At 37.6% G+C, this 23,374-nt stretch overlaps 1 protein-coding gene across 5 annotated transcripts in view; it reads right to left on the bottom strand.

The window, feature by feature from the left end:
- The window catches only part of STAG1 (STAG1 cohesin complex component), a 417,614-nt gene that overhangs the window by 109,147 nt on the left and 285,093 nt on the right, over window positions 1–23,374 (bottom strand). For all 5 annotated transcript variants that reach the window (XM_074405880.1, XM_074405879.1, XM_003930952.4 and 2 more), the window contains 3 exons: window positions 20,379–20,493; window positions 12,051–12,168; window positions 1,851–1,954 (listed from right to left, as the gene is read on the bottom strand). In XM_074405880.1, coding sequence (XP_074261981.1) covers window positions 1,851–1,954; window positions 12,051–12,168; window positions 20,379–20,493 — 337 coding nt within the window. The remainder of the gene's footprint in view (window positions 1–1,850; window positions 1,955–12,050; window positions 12,169–20,378; window positions 20,494–23,374) is intronic.

Raw genomic sequence — 23,374 nt, 5'->3', positions numbered from 1 at the left:
ACTTCTTGTTTGCATATTTTCCTGTAATTCTTTGAACATATTTATTAAAAGGCCTCTGAAGTCTTTGCCTACTAAATCCAACACATGGGCCTATTGAGAAGCCATTTCTATTGTCTGCTTTTCTTCCTGAGTATGGTTGTATTTTTCTGTTTCTTTGCATGGTTGTAATTTTTGTTGAAAGTAGACATTTTTGGATAATACAGTTAACAATGGATTTTAATTTAACTTTTTTTTTTTTTGAGACAGAGTCTTGCTCTGTCACCCAGGTTGAAGTGTAATGACATGATCTTGGCTCCCTACAACCTCCGCCTTCCGGGTTCAAGTGATTCTCCTGCTTCAGCCTCCTGAGTAGCTGGGACTACAAGCACATGCCACCCTGCCCAGCTAATTTTTTATTTTTAGTAGGGATATGATTTCACTGTGTTGGCCAGGTTGGTTTCAAACTCCTGACTTCAAGTGATCTCCCAACTTGGCCTTCCAAGTGCTAGGATTACAGGAATGAGCCACTATGCTTGGCAAATTTCAATTGTTAACTATAGATTTTAATTTTTTTAATTATAAAAGTTTCCATTTTTTTAAAAGGGAATCTTTAATGCAAACTGTATATATAATCTGCTTCCCCTATAGTACGTTACTTCTGCTACCTCTGCTCAGAATTTTTATTCTTACTTTTGTTTTTTAATCTGTCTTCCTAGAAGTCCTTATTGCGTTTCAATAGATTAGGAGTCAACCAATCATTTGGGTAGAGGTTGTATTCAAATATTGCAATATTTGTGGCTTCAATAAGGCTTCCTCCCCTCTGAGAAATGATCTGTTGTTGGTTAGGGAGCACATTCAAATTCACTCAGTTCTTAGATTTTGCTTGACTTTTACTTTCCATTAATTTCTCTAAGGTTTCCTGAGAAGCCATTTCTACCGTAAAGGATGTACAGAGAGCATAGCTAATCCTTTTGCAGCTTTTTCATTTCTAAGATTTTTCAGTTAAATTTTCGGCTGGTCCAGTACTCTTACCATGACCCTAGATTATCCAAACTGTAGGTTTTCCCTGTTTGTTTCTACCAAATTCACCACTTTCAATTAACAAAAGCTGTGGGCTTTTATTACTTGTCCATGTTAAATCCATTGCCTCTAACAGTAAAGCTTTGGGTTTTTGAAGCCAGTGTCACTCTGGTAACAAACTACAGATCTTACTGACCATGCATGTAGGTACATGTATATTGGCAAGAAGGCCACAGACTTCCGCTTTTACCTGAAGCTCTATCACTTTTTCAGGAAAAAATATTTCTCAATGTGTTTTTTATCTTTGGGGAATTTCCAGAGCCCTGATGTAATGTTTTTGGTAACACATTCCAGTTTTACAGTTGCTCTTTGCAGAACGATTGGCCCTTCTCTTCAAATCAACAGAGACAGGAGTCTCTCCAACTGTGATTATCTCAACTCATCTTTAATATAAATACCTGTATTATTAGTCCCATATTACAGATAAGGAAACTAAGGCACACACAAAAATCATTCATCTATCTAAAGATTATATAGCTGCTAAGTAGAACTTGCAAACTAGGCATTTTGCCTCCAGAGCCTTTATGTACTTTTAATAGATATAAAAATCCTTAAAATACCATGTAAGTACAATAACAGAAGCAGATACAGGTGCTATGGTAGCATACAGGAAAGAATCTATTTTTGGAACCTGAGGATAGCAGACAGGATACAAAGATGAAGCACTACAGTCCATTATTTATAAAAATACCATGTTTTGGGGGATACAAATATCAGTAAAATTTCCAAATATTTAAGACAGTTAATTGCATTAAAAGCCTTTTCGTAGATTTCTCGCTAATGCAACTTACTCTCTTGCCGGTACCCCTTCCCACTGGAGGATGTGCCTCAGCAGCTTGTCGAATTGTACAAACCATTAGCTCTATAAGAGCACTCTCCTGACGATCAGACATTGCTAAGGTGAAATAAAATACAGGAGCATGAGTAGACAGTTTTACAATAACCATGTTTTAAAAATGAACACATTATTTAAAAACTGAAAGTATTCTATTACTGCTTAAAGACTAAAGTTAAGCTCTGTACTTTGCTATTTCTTTTTTTTTTTTTTTTTTTAAACAAAAGTAATATGTGCATCCTGTCCTAAGTCAAACAGGGAAGAGATACAAAGTAAAGAATAAGAGGATAACTCTGGTCTCTTCTAATCCGGGGTCTCTTCTAATGCTACCTTTCTGAGTTAGGCAATACTAAAATTTTTTGTTTCCTTCCACATAATTTCAAAACTCATATAATAGGATTTTTCTTTTTTGTTTAATAAAAAAAGAGTATGCCATATGTTTTAAAAAACTTAACAGACTTTTAATACTTTTCAAGTCAACACCCACACAAAATAATTATCTTAATAAATTACTATATAATGTATGTACCTTGATTTAGTCAGTCTTCTACTTATGGTCATTCAAATAATTCCCTGATTTTTGACACTGAACAATGCTGCAATAAACATCATTAATAGCTATATATTTATGTAACTGATATTTATTTCTGTACAATAAATTCTCCAAAGAAATATGAATTCAAAGGGCAAGATCTTGATACTGACAAATCATAAGATCATTTATTATAATTTATGCCCCAACTGCAATGTTATGAATGTTTGGTTCCTTATATCCCTGTCAGCATTAGATGTTATAAAATGGTTTTAATTTTTGCCACTCCAACAGTTGAAAAGGGCTATTTGGTTATTATTTTGCTCCTTCTTAGCTATTAATTAGTTGTGGAATATATTTTTTCCCCCTAAGATTTGTCTATGTTTATTTTTCACCCATTTTTGTGCTACTATTCACCTTTCTTATGAATTTGTGAACTCTTGTATGGCAGAGGTAGTACTTTTTAATCTTTACAATGATGCAAGTATTTTCTCCCAGTTTGTCATTTGTTGTCAGACTCTTCATGGTATTTTTTGTCAGATAAAAATTGTTAGTTTTTACAAAGTCAAATCCGTCTCCTTTCATTTTATAGCTTCCACGTTTCTTGTATTGCTGCAAAGATCTCTCTGTCCTGGAGATTACACTAACAAGTTCTTCATTTTCTTCTAATTTCTCTCTCTCTCTTTTGCTGTCTAGTGTGCTTGCTTGCTCTTTTGCTCTTCCTTCCTTTCACTTTTTCTGTCTCTCCTGCTTGCTCACTTTTGTATTTTTAACCTATTTGGCATTTATTTCTGCTGACAGTAAGTAGGCCTGTTTATTCCCACAAAATAGCCAGTTTGTCTCCACCATTAAACCAGATTTCCCTTTTCAATTTAAATGTCATTTTTAAACATGTTTCAGACTCTCATATATACCTTAGACCTATTTTTGGATTCTTTATATAGTTTCACTAATCTATTTGTATATTTTTGTGACAATGCTTTACTGCTTTCATTATACTAGACTTAAGGTGTACTTTGTTATAATATGTAACTTAATTCAACCAACTTGAATATATAAGCAAGTTTCCCTTATCTAGTCCTTTTTCTAAAATTTTGTGTAATTTCTATAATGCTAATGGCAAATAATTTATTAAAATTTTTCTATGTCTAAAGCACTAACATAAGTGGCTTATATGTAATAACTTGTTTTATTGACAAAACAATTCCAAGAGATAGAAATTAATATCCTCACTTTACAGACAGGGATAATGAGCCACAGAGAGATGGACTTAGCTAGTGGCAGAGTTAATATATGAACCCAGGTAGTTTGACTCCAGAGTCAGTTCTCTTAAGCATGAGGCTATACTGTCCTTTCAACATAAGCTTAAAATAGTATATAAACATTAAAATCATTCTGCTTAGTTCCTATTCCCACCATACCTTCCAGAATTCTCTCAAACCCACTGGAAATATGACTAGTACCATAAAAAAAATTATAACCTTTTCAGCTAGAAATACAATATAGCTTTTCACTTTTGGGATTTTAAGTCATTTAATTAAAACTATGGTTTCCTTCACATAGATTCCATATGTTCCTGAATTCATACTTTTTTTTTTTTTTGAGACAGTCTCACTCTGTTGCCCAGACTGCAGTGCAGTGGTGTGACCACTGCTCACTACAACCTCTGCCTCCCAGGTTCAAGGATTCTCCTGTCTCAGTCTCCCAAGTAGTTGGCATTACAGGCATGCGCTACCATGCCCAGCTAATTTTTGTATTTTTTTTTTTTTTTTTTTTAGTAGGGACGAGGTTTCACCATGTTGGCCAGGCTGGTCTTGAACTCCTGACCTCAGGCGATCCATTCACCTTGGTCTCCCAAAGCACTGGGATTACAGGCATGAGCCACTGCACCCGGCCTGAACTGATTCTTACATTGTTTTTTATTTCTTTTGAGATGGAATCTCACTCTGTCGCCTAGGCTGAACTGCATTGGTGCGATCTTGGCTCACTGCCGCCTCTTCTGCCCGGGTTCAAGCAACTCTCGTGCCTCAGCCTCCTGAGTAGCTGGGATTACAGGCGCCTGTCACTGCACCCGGCTAATTTTTGTAGTTTTAGTAGAGACCAGTTTTCACCATCTTGGCCAGGTTGGTCTTGAACTCCCGACCTCATGATCCAACTGCCTTGGCCTCCCAAAGTGCTGGGATTACAGGTGTGAGCCACCGTGCCTGGTTTTTTTTTTTTTTTTTTTTCTTAAGACAGAGTTTTACTCTGTCACCCAGGGTAGGGTGCAGTAGCGTGATCTCAGCTCATTGCAATCTCTGCCTCCCAGGTTCAAGTGATTCTCCTGCTTCTGCCTCCCAAGTAGCTGGGATTACAGGAGTGCCACCATGCTTGGCTAATTTTTTTATTTTTAGTAGAGTTAGGGTTTCACCTTGATGGCTAGCCTGGTCTCAAACTTCTAACCTCAAGTGATCCACCTGCCTTGGCCTCCCAAAGTGCTGAGATTCCAAGCAGGAGTCATTGCACCTGACCTAACTCATTCTTATGTACTTTTAAAGTCATATATATACACTTTTTTGAGATGGAGTCTCACTCTGTCACCCAGGCTGAAGTACAGTCGCATGATCTGGGCTCACTGTAACCTCGGTCTCCTGGGTTCAAGTGATTCTCCTGCCTCAGCCTCCTGAGTAGCTGGGATTACAGGCATGTGCCACCACACCCAGCTAATTTTTGGATTTTTAGTAGACAGGATTTCACTGTTGAAACCTGTTGGTCTGGCTGGTCTCGAATTCGTAACCTGAGGTGATCCACACACCTCGGCCTCCCAAAGTGCTAGATTACAGGCATAAGCCACTGCATCCAGCCTTAAAGTCAGATTTTTATTATTTGAATAGCTTAGTTCTATCGTTCTCCATCCCTCTGTGTACTTATTTAATGTTGAAGACCAGTAGATGCAGGTGTGATAGAGAAAAAACTAGTCATTCATATATATATGAATGACTTTGAATTCTTTACCAAAATTGTCCTATAAAAAATATGTATGTACATCTTAATTCAGTGTTTTAACATTTTAACTGTCTTTAAAAAAACACATGAACTTTAGCTTATCTAGGAAAAACAAATGTTAACATCAGCTTGTCCATCTGTATCCGATGATCCAATGTCTAGTAATACAAAAAAAAGCTTTTTGCTTAATAACTAAATTTCTATTTTTATGATTTCAGAAATCCATAATTTTTCACATTTGGCTGGAGATAAAGGAACTACAAGGCTGTCCATGAACTAAATGAAGCATAATTCAACCATGCACCGTGTTTAATTCCATCAATTTTGTTAATTTACCTTATCATTTGAAGCTATCCATTCAGAAACATTCCCTGAATGGGGAGTTAAGGTAAATTCAAAAGCCGTTGAAATTTAATCGAAATTCCTTTTGGAATGTGACAGCAAAACCACATAACAAACCTGAGAGCAAACAAGCCTTAAGCCACAGACAAGAGCTGAACAGCCACATTGTTTGAAATGAACAGGTAGCTGTTGATGGTACAAATTATCATTTGACTCTACAACTTCAAACGCAACATATAACTACACAATTTTCTACAAAGCATCTCCATTTCCTCAATACTGATTTTATTCTTATCACCTTGATCTCTGGCTTCTCTCTTTTAGTATCACTGAATACATATAGTATCATTGAATCGTGCTTTAAAATCATCAATGACCTAAATCATCACAAAATGATCTGTGTAGTCCTTTTTTCTCCTCTGCAAAATATATTATTAACCATGACTCTCTTGAACATCCTCTTTACTGGGCTTGCAAAGGTTATAATTATCTCTTATCCTTTTTATAGCTAGCTAGAACTCTCATTCTTTCTTGCTCTTCCTGCTTTTGTCCCCTATCCACAATCTTTAACTCAGCCATGGGCTGTTTCCCTCTTTATAAGCCATCTCTCTCTTTTATATTTTTACCATCATTCACCACAGAGACCACAGCAATGATGATGTATTCTTCCAAACTGTTTATAAAAGGCATTTTTCTTAAAATATGCATTGGATCACATTATTCTCCAGTTTAAAATCTTCAAAAGCAACTTACTACATTTAGAATGAGATAAACGCACTTATAAACTAAAATGCTCTATATCATCTGACTTCTGCTTCTATTACATCTTGTATCACTGATTCATTATGTTCTAGCTATTGCATCTCCTAGAACACAACATCATTCATGTTTCAGATACTCTGAATGACTATTTCCTATGCCTAGATAGCTCTTTCATGGCACTACCCACGTCTGATCCCTTACAGTTTAGTTTCTTTTTTATTTTTGAGATGGAGTCTCACTCTGTTGCCCAGGCTGGAGTGTTCTAGTGAGATCTTGGCTCACTGCAACCTCCATGTTCTGGGTTCAAGTGATTATTATGCCTCCGTCTCCCAAGTAGCTGGATGATAGGTGTGTGCCACCACACTCAGCTAATTTTTTGGATTTTTAGTAGAAATGGGGTTTGACCATGCTTGTCTCGAACTCCCGACCTGAAGACCTGACTGCCTGCTTCAGCTTCCCAAAGTGCTAGGATTAAAGGCATGACCCACCATATTTGGCCACTAGTTTCTTGGCTCATAGGTGGCCTGCTCTGGAAAGTCTTCCACAGGAATTCAACCTAAAGACAGATCCCCTATAATTATCCACCAAAGCTACTTAATAACTCTTGAAATTATTTTGAATATTCACACAATTTTGGTCTGCCTTTCCCAGGACAATGTCAGCTCCATATTGGCAGCGAGCTGATCTAGCATAACACTGTACTCTCAGTGCAGCATAATATTTGACTCACATAAAGTAGTCAATATATATTTTTAAATTATTAATGAATTGATAATTCTTGCTTTGAAGAATCTTATTATTTACAGTTACTTAATTCATTAACTGGATTATAGAATTTTAGCATTAGAAATCACCAAAGAAGATTATCTAGTTAAAAGTTTCTTGGCTGGGCGCAGTGGCTCACGCCTGTTAATTCCAGCACTTTCAGAGGCTGAGGCAGGTGGATCACTTAAAGTCAGAGGTTCAAGACCAGCCTGGCCAACATGGTGAAACCATATCACTACTAAAAATAGAAAAATTAGCCAGGCGTGGTGGTGGGCACCTATAATCCCAGCTACTCGTTATGTTGACACATGAGAATCGCTTGAACCCTGGAGGCAGAGGTTTCAGTCAGCTGAGATCTGCCACTGCACTACAAACTGGGCGAAAGAATGAGGCTCAGTCTCAAAAAATAGATTTAAAAAAAGTTTCTCATTTTATACTTTAAGAAGGAGAGATCCAGAAGCTACATGATTTGGCTATGGTCTTGTTACCTGGTGGCAGAACTGTTGACAAGAACCCAGACATTCACATTATACTAAAAATTTATCCAGAAAGTTCATTTTGCTGTGAAACACCCCCCTCCCTTCCCACACACCCATAAAAATACTGCAAGACAGTCCTAAGGCCACTGTGATTTAAACTGATGATGGTAGTCTGTCACAGTGTGTCTGTTTTCCCAAAATTTAATCCTACATCTCCAACTGCTAACTAGAGCCTTCACCACTGGAATTCTACCACATTCCACCTATCTAAAAAAATTACTTAATTTCTAATCAGTCTGGAAAAAAAAAAAAAGGTTACTGGCAGCATTCTGTTATCATAAAATACAGTAAAATACTAGCACAGAAAATTAATTTAGATGTCACTCCATGCCAGAGCTTCTGTGTGGTTTGCATGTGGAATAACATGCATAAAGATAAAATGTATAAAAAAAGTTAAGGCAGAGGGAGGTGCAGAAAAAAAAGTTATTATGTAGATATGGTTCTGCAACTGTTATGCCTAATTTCTGAGACTATGCCTACCTAGATTCAGCCACTAAAACTGTGGTTGACTTTGAAAAATGTTCTCATCTGGTAAGTTACTTTTCTTTTTTTTTTGAGACAGAGTTTCACTCTTGTTACCCAGGTTGGAGTGCAATGGCGCGATCTTGGCTCACCGCAACCTCCGCCTCCTGGGTTCAGGCAATTCTCCTGCCTCAGCCTCCTGAGTAGCTGGGATTACAGGCACACGCCGCCATGCCCAATTAATTTTTTTTTTTTTTTTTGTATTTTTAGTAGAGACGGGGTTTCACCATGTTGACCAGGATGGTCTCGATCTCTTGACCCTGTGATCCACCCGCCTCGGCCTCTCAAAGTGCTGGGATTACAGGCTTGAGCCACCGCGCCCGGCCAAACCCAAATCAAGTCAAACCAATCTTTTGACCGGAAATAAAAAAAAAATCCAATGTCAACTGAATTTAAACACAATGAAACACCTAATAGTATATATTTTAACAAGTAAAATCCATCTAGACCACCTTCATGACTGAAAGACTTAGTAATTATTATTTACTTTCACATCTTATTTATATGAGAGCAAGTTAACAATACCAAGGCATACCACCTTGTCTCTTCCTTTCTTATATTCTTTGCCTTCCTTCTTCTTGGAAATAACCTTATAGAATGTGGGATGACATACAGAAAATGACTTGGAATAAGAATTGAGAAGCTCTAACTCACTCTGGCAATTTTATGGCTGCAAACAAGGTAAGAAAAATGAATGAAAACTATCAATGAACACTAATCTGAGCCCCTCTACTTAAGTGTCGATTAGGCAGTAGTCATTAGAAGGAAAATTATTTTTTATCAGGGAAAATATTGAGGCTAGTTAGAAACAGAATGTGTAAGCTGGGGAGTGGTGGCTCACACCTGTAATCCTAGCACTTTCAAAGGCCGAGGCGGGTGGATCACCTGAGGTAAGGAGTTCAAGACCAGCCTGGCCAACAGAGTGAAACCTTGTCTCTACCAAAAATACAAAAAATTAGTCAGGCATGGTGGTGCATGCCTGTAGTCCCAGCTACTTGGGAAGCTGAGGTGGGAGGATTGCTTAAGCCTGGGAGGCAGAGGTTATAGTGAGCCAAGATCACGTCACTGCACTCCAACCTGGGCAACAGAGTGTATGTTCATATTCCTGTGATCACAAAAGTGAATGGACTCAAAATACAGTGGACAGTTTCAACTAGAGAGCAGAGGGCCCTGTCAACTTAACTATAGGACCATCTTCTTTCTTTTGAGACGGAGTCTCGTTCTGTTGCCTAGGCAGGAGTGAAGTGGTGTGATCTCAGCGCACTGAAACCTCTGCCTCCAGGGTTCAAGTGATACTCCTGCCTCAGCTTCCCAAGCAGCTGGTATTGCAGGCACCTGCCAACACCCCTAATTTTTGTATTTTTAGTAGAGACAGAGTTTCACCATGTTGGCCAGGCTGGTCTTGAACTTCTGAACAGCGATGATCCACCTGCTTCGGCCTCCCAAAGTGCTGGGATTACAGGCGTGAGCCATGTCATTCAGTTGAGGGTCACCTTCTTACTAAGGAGATCATGGGGTGAAAAACCATGTGCAAATAAAGTAAATAATAATTACAGCAAGAGACATAGCATAATAAGCTTTTCCTTAAAAGGTCTGAGAAAAGTTTGGGAAGGATTTGTGTCATAATAATTAAGAAAAATATTTTAAGTTTAGAAGAGGATGGCCAGGCACAGTGGCTCATGCCTGTAATCCCAATCCCAGCACTTTGGGAGGGATTAGGGATGGTCAGATCACCTGAGGTCAGGAGTTCAAGACCAGCCTGACCAACATGGATAAACCCCATCTCTACTAAAAATACAAAATTAGCCAGGTGTGGTGGTGCATATCTGTAATCCCAACCATTCAAGAGGCTGAGGCAATAGAATTACTTGAACCTGAAAGTTGGGGGTGCGATAAGCTGAAATTGCGCCATTGCACTCCATCCTGGGCAACAAAAGCAAAACTCCATGTCAAAAAAAAAAAAAAATAAATAAAAAAAAAAAAAAGAGGCATTTTGGGCCAGTTTACCAGAGTATATCTGTGTTTAATGAGTATCACAGCTTAGAAAGAACGCTGGGGGATGCTCACTCTCCCAGTAACCTGTATGGGTGGTCTACTACGGAGGATGGCTCATTATGCATTTGTATTATTTCAAAAGATTGAACCACACAGGAGGGTAGAGGAAGCAGAAAAGGAACTCAATAGAACATTTTCTTGCCTAATCTTCATAAGTCTATAAGGTACACAAGTAAATAATGTCTTTTATAGAAAAAAGCAAACTATGGATCAGATAATTTGAGAATGTAAGTAGCAAGAGGCAGAATTAAAAATCTGAATCAAAAATCTGAATCACTATTTCTTTTGATTCTCACCAGACAAGGTGGCTCATGCCCGTAATCCAAGCACTATGGTAGGCCGAGGTGGGAAGATTACCTAAGATAAGGAGTTTGAGAACAGTCTGGTCAACATGGTGAAACCCTGTCTCTAATAGAAGTACAAAAATTAGCCAGGCATGGTGGTATGAGGCTGTAGTCCCAGCTACTCAGGAGCCTGAGGCAGGAAAATCACATGAATCTGGGAGGCAGAAGTTTCAGAGAGCTGAGATTGCACCACTGCACTCCAGTCTGGGAGACAGAGCAACACTCAGTCACCAAATAAAAAAAAATTTTCTTTAGATTCTGAAGTCCATGTTCAATCTACCATCAGCCTTACTTACATCAAGGCATCAGTAACATTCTAAGGCTGTTGTATGATTTAAATGAGTTACCAGTTCTTTAAAGTACTGCTGTGGGTTAGTTTGAAAACACAACCATACATAGAAATAAGCATTTCTAGTTCTAATGAGCTAACATGCATATAAGCTTTTAGAACACAACCTCTCTACTAGGTATACATGTTCAATTTGCTGTGCATATTGTAGCATTTAAAAAGATGCATACTTCAAAAATTACCATGTGGCTATCATGTCCCCTATTTCTTGAATAGCCAGGTAAATGACCTTATCTCTGATTTCCTGATTTTCACCTTAAAGAAAATATAACAAAAGAGGGGATGGCTATGGTCTAATTAAATCATTAGGTATAAAAGGTTTTTCCAAGTTCACATATAAATGAAGCCAAAAAAAATTCCAGATGCACTTTAAAAAATCATTAAGTACATCAGTATTTTGTTATCTCAAATCAGCATCAAGAAAATCCTTTTGGCCAGGTGCGGTGGCTTATGCCTGTAACCCCAGCACTTTGGAAGGCGGAGGCAGGAAGACTGCTTGAGGCAGTCTGGGCAACATAGTGAGATCCCTGTCTCCACAAAACATTAACAACTTAGCTGAGTGTGGTGGCTTGTACCTATAGTCTATGGTAAGAGGATCCCTTGAGCCCAGTAGCTCAAGGCTGCAGTGAGCAGTGATTGGGCCATTGCACTCCAGCCTGGGTGACAGAGCAAGACCCTGTCACTTACATTTAAAAAAGAAAAAGTAAAGAAAAAAAAAATCTGACTATTACATGACACACATGGATTTTTAAAAATTTATATGGCGTGGTAGCAGTGTTAATATATAAAGATGTTTTAAATGACTGAGACATCCTTACTTATTAAAGAAAACAAATTGCTCTCTTTGTGAAAATACATAGCACGTTTATATATACTCATTTTTAAGAAGTCATCAATACATAATTGCATATCTACCAATGAAAATGCACATCATGTAAATTAACTTGTGAAAATACTATACCTTCCTCTCCTTGAACTGGTTCTTCTAACAGCAACTCTGTCATACATTCCCAGTCTTTTAACAGTTCTTGAGAGCTCTCCCATAAACTGTCCACCAAGTAGGCTGCATGTTCATGTAACTAAAAAGAAGAAATTAAGTATCACCAAACAACATTTAATAAAGAAACTACTAATAATCTGAGTTAAGAAATCATTTTTTTATAATTAAAATGGCTTGGTCTCTATGATTCTAAAAACCACTTAGAGAACCATATACATATTCATATTCCACTGTCAATAGTGTAGATGCAGTATGTAGAATCAACTTTTTAACATTTACAGTAGTAAAATTAAGAATCTCCTTAGTCCAATTATATCATTTATAGATGAGGAAATAGAACATACCTAGTTAGAAAATTTCTGAAGTTATATGCTAGATCTAGGTCACTTTTTGCTACTCCTTGTCGTCTCTTCAACTATCATTTATTTTTAAACGAAATTAATCATTCTCCTTCAGAATTCCATTAGAAACTCTGATAGCAGCTGTACTTACATCATACCTCTGTCATCTTAGTCAAAGTAAAAAATGTAAGTTACCCCATCTCTCTATTATTCTACTCTCATTTCCACTGGCCTCACTACATTTCATACTCCACCCCCTTTCCTGTTGGTCATTATTTCCTTGACAATTTTCTTTGGAACCCATGTTCCCACAGTAAACAATCACAGTTAAGGTATTCATCAAACACTTCACATCAAACTCTCTACCACTTGCCAGTCGCTAAGCCTTCGAAAATATTATCCCCACTCCACCTTTTTTTTTTTGGAGATGGAGTCTTGCTCTGTCACCCAGACTGGAGTGCAGTGGCTCGACCTTGGCTAACTGTAACCTCTACCTTCCTGGGTTCGAGCGATTTTTTTCTTGCCTCAGCCTCCCGAGTAGCTGGGATTACAGGTCCATGCCACGATGACTGGCTAATTTTTGTATTTTTAGTAGAGATAAGGTTTCACCTTGTTGGCCAGGCTGGCGCTGAACTCCTGACCTCAAGAGATCTGCCTGCCTTGGCCTGCCAAAGTGCTGGGATTACAAGTGTGTGCCACTGCTCTGGGCCCTGAGAATATCACTCTAATGAAGCTCTTCAGGGAAGGTAAGCACAGAAGTTGTTGGCACTGTTGTGGCTTCTGCTAATTACAAGTAACTTCTCTTCCCTTATATAAAAGATCTTCCACTTTTGAGGCTCACTACATTCAGTTAGTTAAAAAATCCTTGTAATCAGTGTTAGTCAAACCACAGACTGCAACCTACTCTTGGGTGCTGACCCAATTCAATGCATTGAGAACGAAGATTAAAAAAATAATGCACCGTAGAAAAGAGCGCATAGCACATAGAAAGCGTAAATACTATTTCATTAATTGTAATTTGTTATATGTGCTGTACTTGTGAGAGAAAATGTTTTTCTCATCATGAGTTGTGGCCCAAAAGTATGAGTTACCCTTCTAGACCTACTACTGGTTATCTACTCTTATCTTGGCACATGCAGCACTTGAGTTGATTTTCCTCCTCATTCCTATCTCTATGATTACTCTTAACTTCAGCGGTTTTTTTGAGACAGGGTCTTGCTGTGTTGCACAGGCTGGAGGGCAGTGGCACAATCACGGCTCACTGCTCCCTTGACCTCCTAGGCTCAAGTGATCCTCCCACCTTAGCCCCTGGAGTAGCTAGGACTACAGGTGTGTGCTACCACATCTGGCTAATTTTTGTTTTTTCTTAGAGATGAATTTGCCACATTACTAGCCTGGTTTTGGCATGAATTTTAATGACTCTCTGCTTTTTCTGACACTAATTCAATACTTAATTTCTACTACATTTAAAATCTCAACACACTGGCTCCAGAAATGCCAAACAAACACCACATAAACAACATGTCCCGGCGAATTCCATCAAAGCCAGAGTAAATAATACTGAGTAACATCTTTGCTTGTAAATAACATAGGCAAAGGTCTGAGGAAGATATCTTTAAACTTTCTGAATTCACATATTCTGAGAAACTATCCTTAGACCATCCATATCATTATTCCAACAGCCACAGGCACAAGAGGTGCACAACTCGGAATCAAAGCTTAACAATGGCAGCAGAAAAAAGAAAAATAAATTGTTTCAAAACTGTTGCCATTAACCCATGCTAAATTGAAGAGTTATTGTTTAATGGGCACAGTTTCAGTTTGAGAAGATTTGAAAAAGTTCTGGAGATGGATGGCAGTGATGACTGCACAGTAATATGAATGTCCTTAATGCCAATGAATTGTATACTTCATAAGGTAAATTTTGTTTTATATATTTTACAATATAAATATCAGCTGAATATACTTTTATGCTTGATTATGTGTATTTCTATAGAATAGACATATAAAGATTTACAACTGTATATATTTGGCAGCTTCAATAAATATAAAATATCCCTTCTATTCCTCTTAATGCTTTTGCTCTTTAATTCTGGATTATCTTGTATGATATTGCCCCCTCTGCTATCTTTATATAACCATTTATTAGTTATTTCAGCCTTTATCCAGCCTATTATTTATAAACTTCCTATGTTATTTTAAGAGGTGTTTGTAAATAGCATATAGCTATTTTTCATTTCTTTATTTCAATCCCAAATGATAGTCTGCATTTAATAAGCATGTTACTAGGATAATTCATGCTGGAAATATTGCTGGCATTGTATTCTCTGTGCTCTATTTGTGATGTTTTCTTGGTTACTTCATCTGTCCTTCATGTAGGGTTTTATTTTCTAACATTTTTCTATTACCAAAACCCTTAGCCTGTTTTTCACTTCTCTTTATTGAATTTGAGCATTGTACTCCTACATTTAAAAAATAGTAGATATTTGCCCTAAACTTCAATGTCATATTTTTTAGGTTTTTTTCTTCAAATTTATTTGTTTACCAATGTTTCTTATACTCCTTTTTCCCCGTTTATATTATCCATTTTTCACTTTCCTACAAAACATGTTCAAGTAATGATCTGGATATAGAGTCTATTAGGCAGTAATCTGACTGCCTGTCCTTTTAGTTTTTTCCCTTCATTGTTTCTTTTTTATTATTTTATATTATTTTATTTTATTTTAGAGACAGAGTCTCACTCAGTTGTCCAGGCTGGAGTGCAGTGGCATAATCACAGCTCACTGCAACCTCTGCCTCCCGGGTTCAAAAGATTCTCCAGACTCAGCTTTCTAAGTAGCTGGGATTATAGGCATGCACCACACACCTGGTTAATTTTTGTATTTTTAGAAGACACAGGCTTTCAACCATGTTAGCCAGGTTGTCTTGAACTCCTAAGTGATCTGCCTACCTCGGCCTCCCAAATTGTTGGGATTACAGGCATGAGCCACTGTGCCTGGCCTCTCTTCATTGTTTCTGTTATCTTACAGAGCTCCTACTAAACAATACAATAAAATTTCTTAATCTGTACTGTACTTTAATTTCTTTTTCATACTTTTCTTTTTTTTTTTGAGATGGAGTCTAGCTGCCCAGGACGCAGTGGCACGATCTCTGCTCACAGTCACCTCCTGCTTCCCAGGTTCAAGAGACTCTTCTGCCTCAGCCTCCTCAGTAGCTGGGACCACAGGTGTGTGCCACCATGCAGCCCTGCTAATTGTTTTTTATTTTTAGTAGAAACAGGGTTTTGCTATGTTGGCCAGGCTGGTCTCAAACTCCTGACCTCAGGTGATCTGCCTACTTTGACCTCCCAAAGTGCTGGGATTACAGGCGCAAGTCACCATACCTGGCCCATACTTTTCATTTCTTTTCCTCTTTTGAATTGTTTTCTGGAAAAATCCCTTGGCTCTACAGCTAATCCTTGGTTGTATACATTCAGGCCATTTATTGATTTTCCTCCCTTTTATTTTTAGAAATAAAGTTTTAAATTTCTATGTATATGCTTTCTCTTTCATAAAAGCTTCTTTGTATACTGGGGTGTTAATTAAATCTTTTCATCAGTGTGTTGTTTTCTTCTTCCTGGTTCCTTTGGTTGTAAAGGAGAAAGAGGGAATCTACAACCAGGAGACTTTCCTCCTGTCATATAAGTATTCAACTTGTCTTCTGAATGGAAAAATTTCCAGTCCCTCCTAGTGGCCATAAATTATCTACAGCATTCACTACTTTGCTTCTCAGACCCATCATCCATATCCCAAATGCCTGGACTAGCAGTTCTAAAGTCAGGAATAGGCTCAGCTAAAGGATAGCTACATAATTACTACTTAGAGGTTACTCTTTCACCAGTCTCTGCTGCTCTGATCTTTGGTGTATTTCACAGTTCCAGCAGAAAATGTCAGTTAAAACAAAACAAACAAACAAAGAAAAACATTTCTGTGCACCATTCACACTAGGAAAGACATGGAATCAACCAAATGCCATGAATGACAGACTGGATAAAGACAATATGATGCATATATATATATATGCGCCATGGAATACTATGCAGCTACAAAATAAGAATGAGATCAAGTCTTTTGCAGGAACATGGATGGAACTAGTGGCTACCATCCTTAGGAAAATAACACAGGAACAGAAAGCCAGATATCACATGTTCTCATTTATAAGCGGGAGCTAAATCGTTAAGAACTTACAAACACAAAGAAGGAGACAACAGAGACTGAGGTCTACTTGAGAGTGGTGGGTGGGAAGAGAAAGATGAGCAGAAAGATAGCTACTGGGCACTGGGCTTAATACCTGGATGATAAAATAATCTGTACAACACCCTGTGACACATAGTTACCTATATAACAAACCTCCATATTTGACCCTGAACCTAAAATAAAAGTAAAAAAAAAAAACAAAACCCAATAACTAGTAATAAAATAGAATTATAATACTATTTTGTTAAAAAAAGATTTTCTATTTTTACCTCAGGTGGCTAATGGAATTCATAGTCTTTTCCCATTTGCTCTATAGCTTCCACAAATTCCTCACTGTTTTGGTGAACTGATGATATCTCTTTCATCTTGATTACTTAGCCTGAGGTTTTCGGTGGAGGAGTTGACAGCATTAATTTAAGGCTTTAAGTAGTATAATTCCATTAGCATAAGTCAGCATTCTGAAGAATGATTTTTCCATGTCTTGAACTAAGGCATATTAAAATTCAGTTTTTGAATCATGTCACTGTTCCTATCAGAAACTTTGAGTTTGTGGTAGCTAATTTTAATGCAGATCTTGGCTTATTTAATAATTTACTAATTTTTCTGAGTGCAAGGTGGTGGTACAGTAGAATGCATTCTCTTAACACCAACACCCAGTTTTTTAAAACTCAATATGTAAATCAGAAGGGAAAGATAATGCATTCATCCATTTTCTAATAAGAGTTTCAAATTCACCATTATTACTAATAACAATCAGAGCAACAAGATCAGTTAGTGATTGGCTTGAGATAGTATTTATGATAGTCTTTCTGTCTTAGGGCATTTGTGATAGCAAGAAAACACTGGTCTCAAACTTCTACATGAACACCAGGTAAATCTGTGATTGAGGGAAAAAAAATCTAACACGCTAGTGAGGGTAAAAGGCTACAATCACCTTTCAGACATTTTACATCAAAAATCTGTTAGCGGTGAAAGACAAAGCTATGAGAAAGGCTTTGAAGTCACTGATTAATGTAATGAGTACAAAAATAAAGTTTGATAGGGTAGATCAGTATGGTGACTATAGTTTGCAATAATCTACTGTGTATTTCTAGATAATGAGAAGAGAATATTTAGAATGTTTCTAGCATGAAGACAAATATTTGAGGTGTGAATATCCCAATTTCATTCAATTTTTATAAATTATATATGAATGTATTAAATCATCACATGTACTCCAAAATTAGTAAATCTACTATGTACCAATAAAAAAGTAATTGAGTTAAAAAAAAAAAAATCCCTGGCATTTAAATGGAAATGAAACACTTAAAAAAAAAAAAAAAAAAAAAGGTTGGGTGCAATGGCTCATGGCTATAATCCCAGCACTCTGGGAGGCCAAGACAGGAGGATCATGAGGTCAGAAGATCAAGAACATCCTCGCTAACATGGTGAAACCCCAACTGTACTAAAAATACAAAATATTTGCCAATTTGCCGCGTGTGGTGGTGCACGCATGTAGTCCCATGTACTTGGGAGGCTGGGGCAGGAGAACTGCTTGAACCCAGGAGGCGGAGGTTGCAGTGAGTCGAGATTGCACCACTACACTCCAACCTGAGCAACAGAGTGAGACTCCATCTCAAAAAGAAAAAAAAGGTTGTCTAAAAACAATTTTTGGTGTCATAATTCTACAAAAAATAAAGCAAAAAATGTAAAAATCAGGTAGCTGGCAAGCAGTATTTGTACTCTTAAAATTCAGATGAATAAAAAAGGTAACTCAGTAATGAATAAAGATCCATTGTATAGGCCAGGCACAGTGGTTCACGCCTGTAATTCTAGCGCTTTAGGAGGCCAAGATGGGTGAATCACCATGAGGTCAGGAGTTTGAGACCACCCTGGCCAACATGGCAAAACCTCATCTCTACTAAAAATACAAAAATTAGCTGGGAGTGCTGGCAGCGCTGTAATCCCAGCAACTCAGGAAGCTGAGGTAGGAGGATGGGTTGAATCTGGAAGGGGGAGGTTGCCGTGAGTCAAGATCACGCCATTGCACTCCAGCCTTGGTAACAAGAGCAAAACTCGGTCACACACACAAAATCCAATGCATAGCAAAATAAAAGCATATTAAATTTTATTTATAAATTCTATATAGCATAAATAAAATTATATATAAAACAATGTTTACATTTACATGGATTTTTACTATGTTACTCTGCTGGATGTGAAGTGTATAAAATAAACTTTTTTCCAGGCTTTCTTCTAAGTTTGTATACAAGATAAACTAATCTCATTTTCCTGGTGACTTTTGTTTTTTTAGATGTATTCTGAATCATCTTTGATTGGCTTCTATGTTACCCCTAATAATATACCTCAAGTTTTCTTTGCCTGTTAACTTCTCTGCCAGATAAATACATTAAAGGGATTCACTGTATAAACAAATCTTATAGTGATTCCTTTTATGACAAATCACTTAGAATAAAAATAATCACCTCAAGTTATTAAGCTTAAAATTTCTGAACACACCTACATTGGGTAATTACCTCTGCTGAAATAGAGCCAGTCAAGGGTGAATCTTTAAAAATGTTAAAAACAAACTAACAAAAACAAGAAGAAACCTTATCATTTATGCCCTAGAAATAAGCACTCTATGGGAAATTTCTTTTTTTCTTTTTTGAAGCGAAGTTTTCCTCTTGCTGTCCAGGTAATGGGCAATGGTGAAATCTCAGTTCACTGCAACTTCTGCCTTCCAGGTTCAAGCAATTCTCCTGCTTCTGCCTCCCAAGTAGCTGGGGTTACAGGTGTGCAGCACTGGTTAATTTTGTATTTAAGAGTAGAGACAGGGTTTCACCATGTTGGCCAGGCTGGTCTCGAACTCCTGACCTTAGGTAATCCACCTGTCTCGGCCTCCCACAGTGCTGGGATTACAGGCATGAGCCATCGTGCGTGGCTTCTTTGGGAAATTCGTAATAACTGAATATAGAACATGGAAATATTGCTATGAGGTTTGTGCAACTATCAATTAAAATATGAATTCATATTTTTCTTTCTCCTTACTAAATAATTTTCAAACAAGATAAAAACAGTGGTATTAACAGTCCAACAATTTTAACAAACTGTATAATGTAATGTAAAAGTTACAGGCATAAAAACAAAAGGTAATGATAAAAGAAAAAGGTATGCAGGCTGGGCACAGTGGCTCATGCCTATAATCCTAGCACTTAGGAAGCCTGAGACAGGCAGATCACCTGAGGTCTAGAGTTTGAGCCCAGCCTGGCCAACATGGTAAAATTTTGTCTCTACCAAAAATACAAAAATTAGCCGGGCATGGTGGTGGGTGCCTGTAGTCCCAGCTACTCAGGAGGCTGAGGCAGGACAAGCCCTTGAACTCGGGAGAAAGAGGTTGCAGTGAGCCAAGACTGCACCACTGCACTCCAGCCTTGGTGAAAGTGGCACCCTGTCTAAGAAAAAAAAAAAAAAAAAAAAGTATGAAGTATTGCAATACTGTAAAAGTGTAACAATTGCCAGTCTGTATTCAGTGTGGATCCGCACCTATATACATGTTTAGAACTTTTCTGCAAAAGGTAAAGGACTGATTCTATAATCATGCAATTCATGAAGGCAACTTTATAAGAAACAGACTTATTTTTATTTGATCAAAAAAATGAAATGAAGCAACAATTTTATTTAACAGGTAATATCATTAAAAGAAATAAGAAGTTATTGGAAACATTTTTTACCTCACTTTCAAGAAAGAACAGAACCAGCATCCTAATGAGGTTTCCATTTGGGCTGTTTCTTCCTCTCCTCTTTGCTAATGCTTCTTCTGCTTGTGGGTCATGTCTGCTAAATAGCCTGGAAGTAAATAACAGGGCATTACAAAGTTACATGAATATGAACTTTAGTCTTCCCTCACCACAGATTTCAGTTCAGTGTTTAACAAAAAAAAAAAAAAAAAAAGAAGAAGAAGAAAAAAAGAAAGAATATCAGAGATCAGATTATCAATCTATTTCAATAGAAATAGGTAACCGACGTCATTATAGGTCAGAAAACGACGGCATCTGAACAATGTCATACAGGTTAAACTATATATAAGCTGTAAAGGGAAACTTTTACTGATGAACAATCAATGTTTAAATGTGTATGAAAATGATAAGCACTGCTATAATCCTATATGACTGATACTAGAGTATGTAATTTTAAACTGAGTTCTATTTTCTTTTTTCTTGAGAAGTCTCGCTCTGTTGCCCAGGCTGGAGTGCAGTGACACGATCTTGGCTTGCTGCTACCTCCGCCTCCCAGATCAAGCAATTCTCGTGCCTTAGCCTTCCAAGTAGCTGAAATTATAGGTGCGTGCCACCATGCTGGGCTAACTTTTCATATTTTTAGTAGAGATGAGGTTTCACCATGTTGACCAGGCTGGTCTCGCCTGCCTCAGCCTGAGTACTATTTTCTTAAACACTGATTCCACACTCATGTAATTATAACATATAATCAAATGTTTCAGTGATAATTACAAAAATTCACGCTTTTAATCATGATTACCTCTTGAATTCTTTTATGCTTCTGCCTTATTATCTAGAAACATCATCCATGAACCCAGTAGTTTCCAGTAAAATGACACTATTGGTAAATATTTAAAAAATCATCTACTTACAAAATATCTGAAATATTGCAGAAAATGATTTCAAATTTTTAATTTGTTTAGATTTATTGTAACAAAACTTAAAACTTGCTAAAGGTACCTTATTTCAAGGCATGTGCTCTAGGTAAAAGCGTTATTAGGAGGGAACAGTGACAAAATTCCTGTTCTCATGGGAGCTCTCAATGCAGTGAATAAACAGTAGACAAATATATACTGTTGCTGGTTATAAAGAAAAATTAAAAAAAGAGATTTATGTATATAGCATGTACTAGTTTATACATAAAAGTCAGAGTAGGCCTCTCAAATGAGAGGCAAAATAACTGAATAAAATGAGAATAATTTCATGTGATACTAAAAGAAACCAATCTCTAGCAGAAAATGACTATAGAGAAGCTGAGGTTTTTAAGGGAGTGGGGAGAAGGGCATATTAGCGGACTAGAGAACTTACCTTGAAGCTATATCTATATAGGTATCATTTAAGAGAAGGTTCTGTTTTATGTGTGACTTTCAGAGGAGTGGTAAATGGAAAATATGAATATTAATGATAACAGAAATATACTTATTCATTTATTTATTTTTTGGGAGACTCTCACTCCGTCGCCCTGACTCGAGTGCAGTTGCACGATCTCAGCTCACTGCAACCTCCACCTCCAGAGTTCAAGCGATTCTCTTGTCTCAGTCTCTGAAGTAGCTGGGATTACAGGTGTGCATCACCATGCCAGGCTAATTTATCATATTTTCAGTAGAGATGGGGTTTCGCCATATTGGCCAGGCTGCTCTCGAACTCCTGACCTCAAATGGTCCACCTGCCTCAGCCTCCCAAAGTACTGGGATTACAGGTATAAGCCACCACGCCCAGGTTGTATCAATTTAAATAAATGCAGTTAGTGCATATAAATATGAGGTACTGAGGAATTTGCTAAAATTTTGAGTATAAAAATGTGGAATTTTGGATGACTTATTAAAATATTTATTTCAGACAGGTCTTACTACTTTCTGGATGATTGGTTAATACTGTGGATAGCTTATGACTGGACTAACAGATACCAAGTGTGTGTACCTGTGGAGAGTTATGTATCTTTGAAAGCTGATCATAAAACTCTTGGGGATACTCTACGACCTATTTAAGATATTTTTAAGTCACCATATTAAATGCTGGAAGAGTGATAAAAGAGATCATTAATCAAGTCATCAAACTGTAAATTTCTTCAGGACAGGGGCCTAAAATACATTTATGGAGTGAACTTCTGTTTGCTTAAGAATTGGCCTAATTTTCACAAAGAAACAATAACCAATGGAGGATTATCCTTCTGAATTTCTGTGGAAAATATTCTAATAAAATTTTATTTTGGTGTTGTGGTACCAGCAAGATGGTGGAACAGAAGATTGTGCAGCATCACTCCCCACACAAAAATACAACCAGAAACTATTCAAACATAAGAATACCAACCTGAATATGCTAAAACTCTGAAGAGAAGCGGAGAAACCCTCTGGGCCCAAAGAATCAAGAAACTATGATTAGTAAGAGAAACAGTCTTTTCACACTGTGCCAACTGCCCCCTCCCTACAAGCCGGCAAAACACCACTCAGAGAATTTCCCTATACCCATGATTGCTGAGATAAGAGGAAACTGGAAGTGAAAAATCGCTCTCCTTGCTAGGCTGGGAATCACCACAAGAAGCCCAAACTCCAGTTCCATCACATGGGAACCACTGGGAGTACCAGGAGGCCTGAACCACCTAGGGTAAACTGGGGAGAAAGAATAGAGTGCTGATAACAGCGACTGACACACACAGATCTTGGTGGTCACTGAGCACTTTGTTGGCAATGCCACACTGAAGGGAGTGGCTGCTGCGAAAGCACTACAAGGGGCACAATCCAAGATAAGGATCGAATCCCTAGCTGGATTTTCCAGAAATCCCAGGCGACTGTATAAAATCTTTCCTTGGCCTAAAAACAACTAAGAGGCCGGGATTAAGTTGTGGTACTCTCTTAAATACTCCCCAGGCTGGGAAATAATGTCAGGACAGCAATATAGTTCCAGAACAGTGTTTAAGCCCCAGTACTAAGAGTCTTCACCAGACTAAGAAA

The sequence above is a fragment of the Saimiri boliviensis genome, chromosome 9 (assembly GCF_048565385.1).
Source record: "Saimiri boliviensis isolate mSaiBol1 chromosome 9, mSaiBol1.pri, whole genome shotgun sequence".
NCBI classification, from domain to species: domain Eukaryota; kingdom Metazoa; phylum Chordata; class Mammalia; order Primates; family Cebidae; genus Saimiri; species Saimiri boliviensis.
Note: the sequence above shows the minus strand (reverse complement) of the source record. Positions and strands in the feature narration are given on the sequence as shown.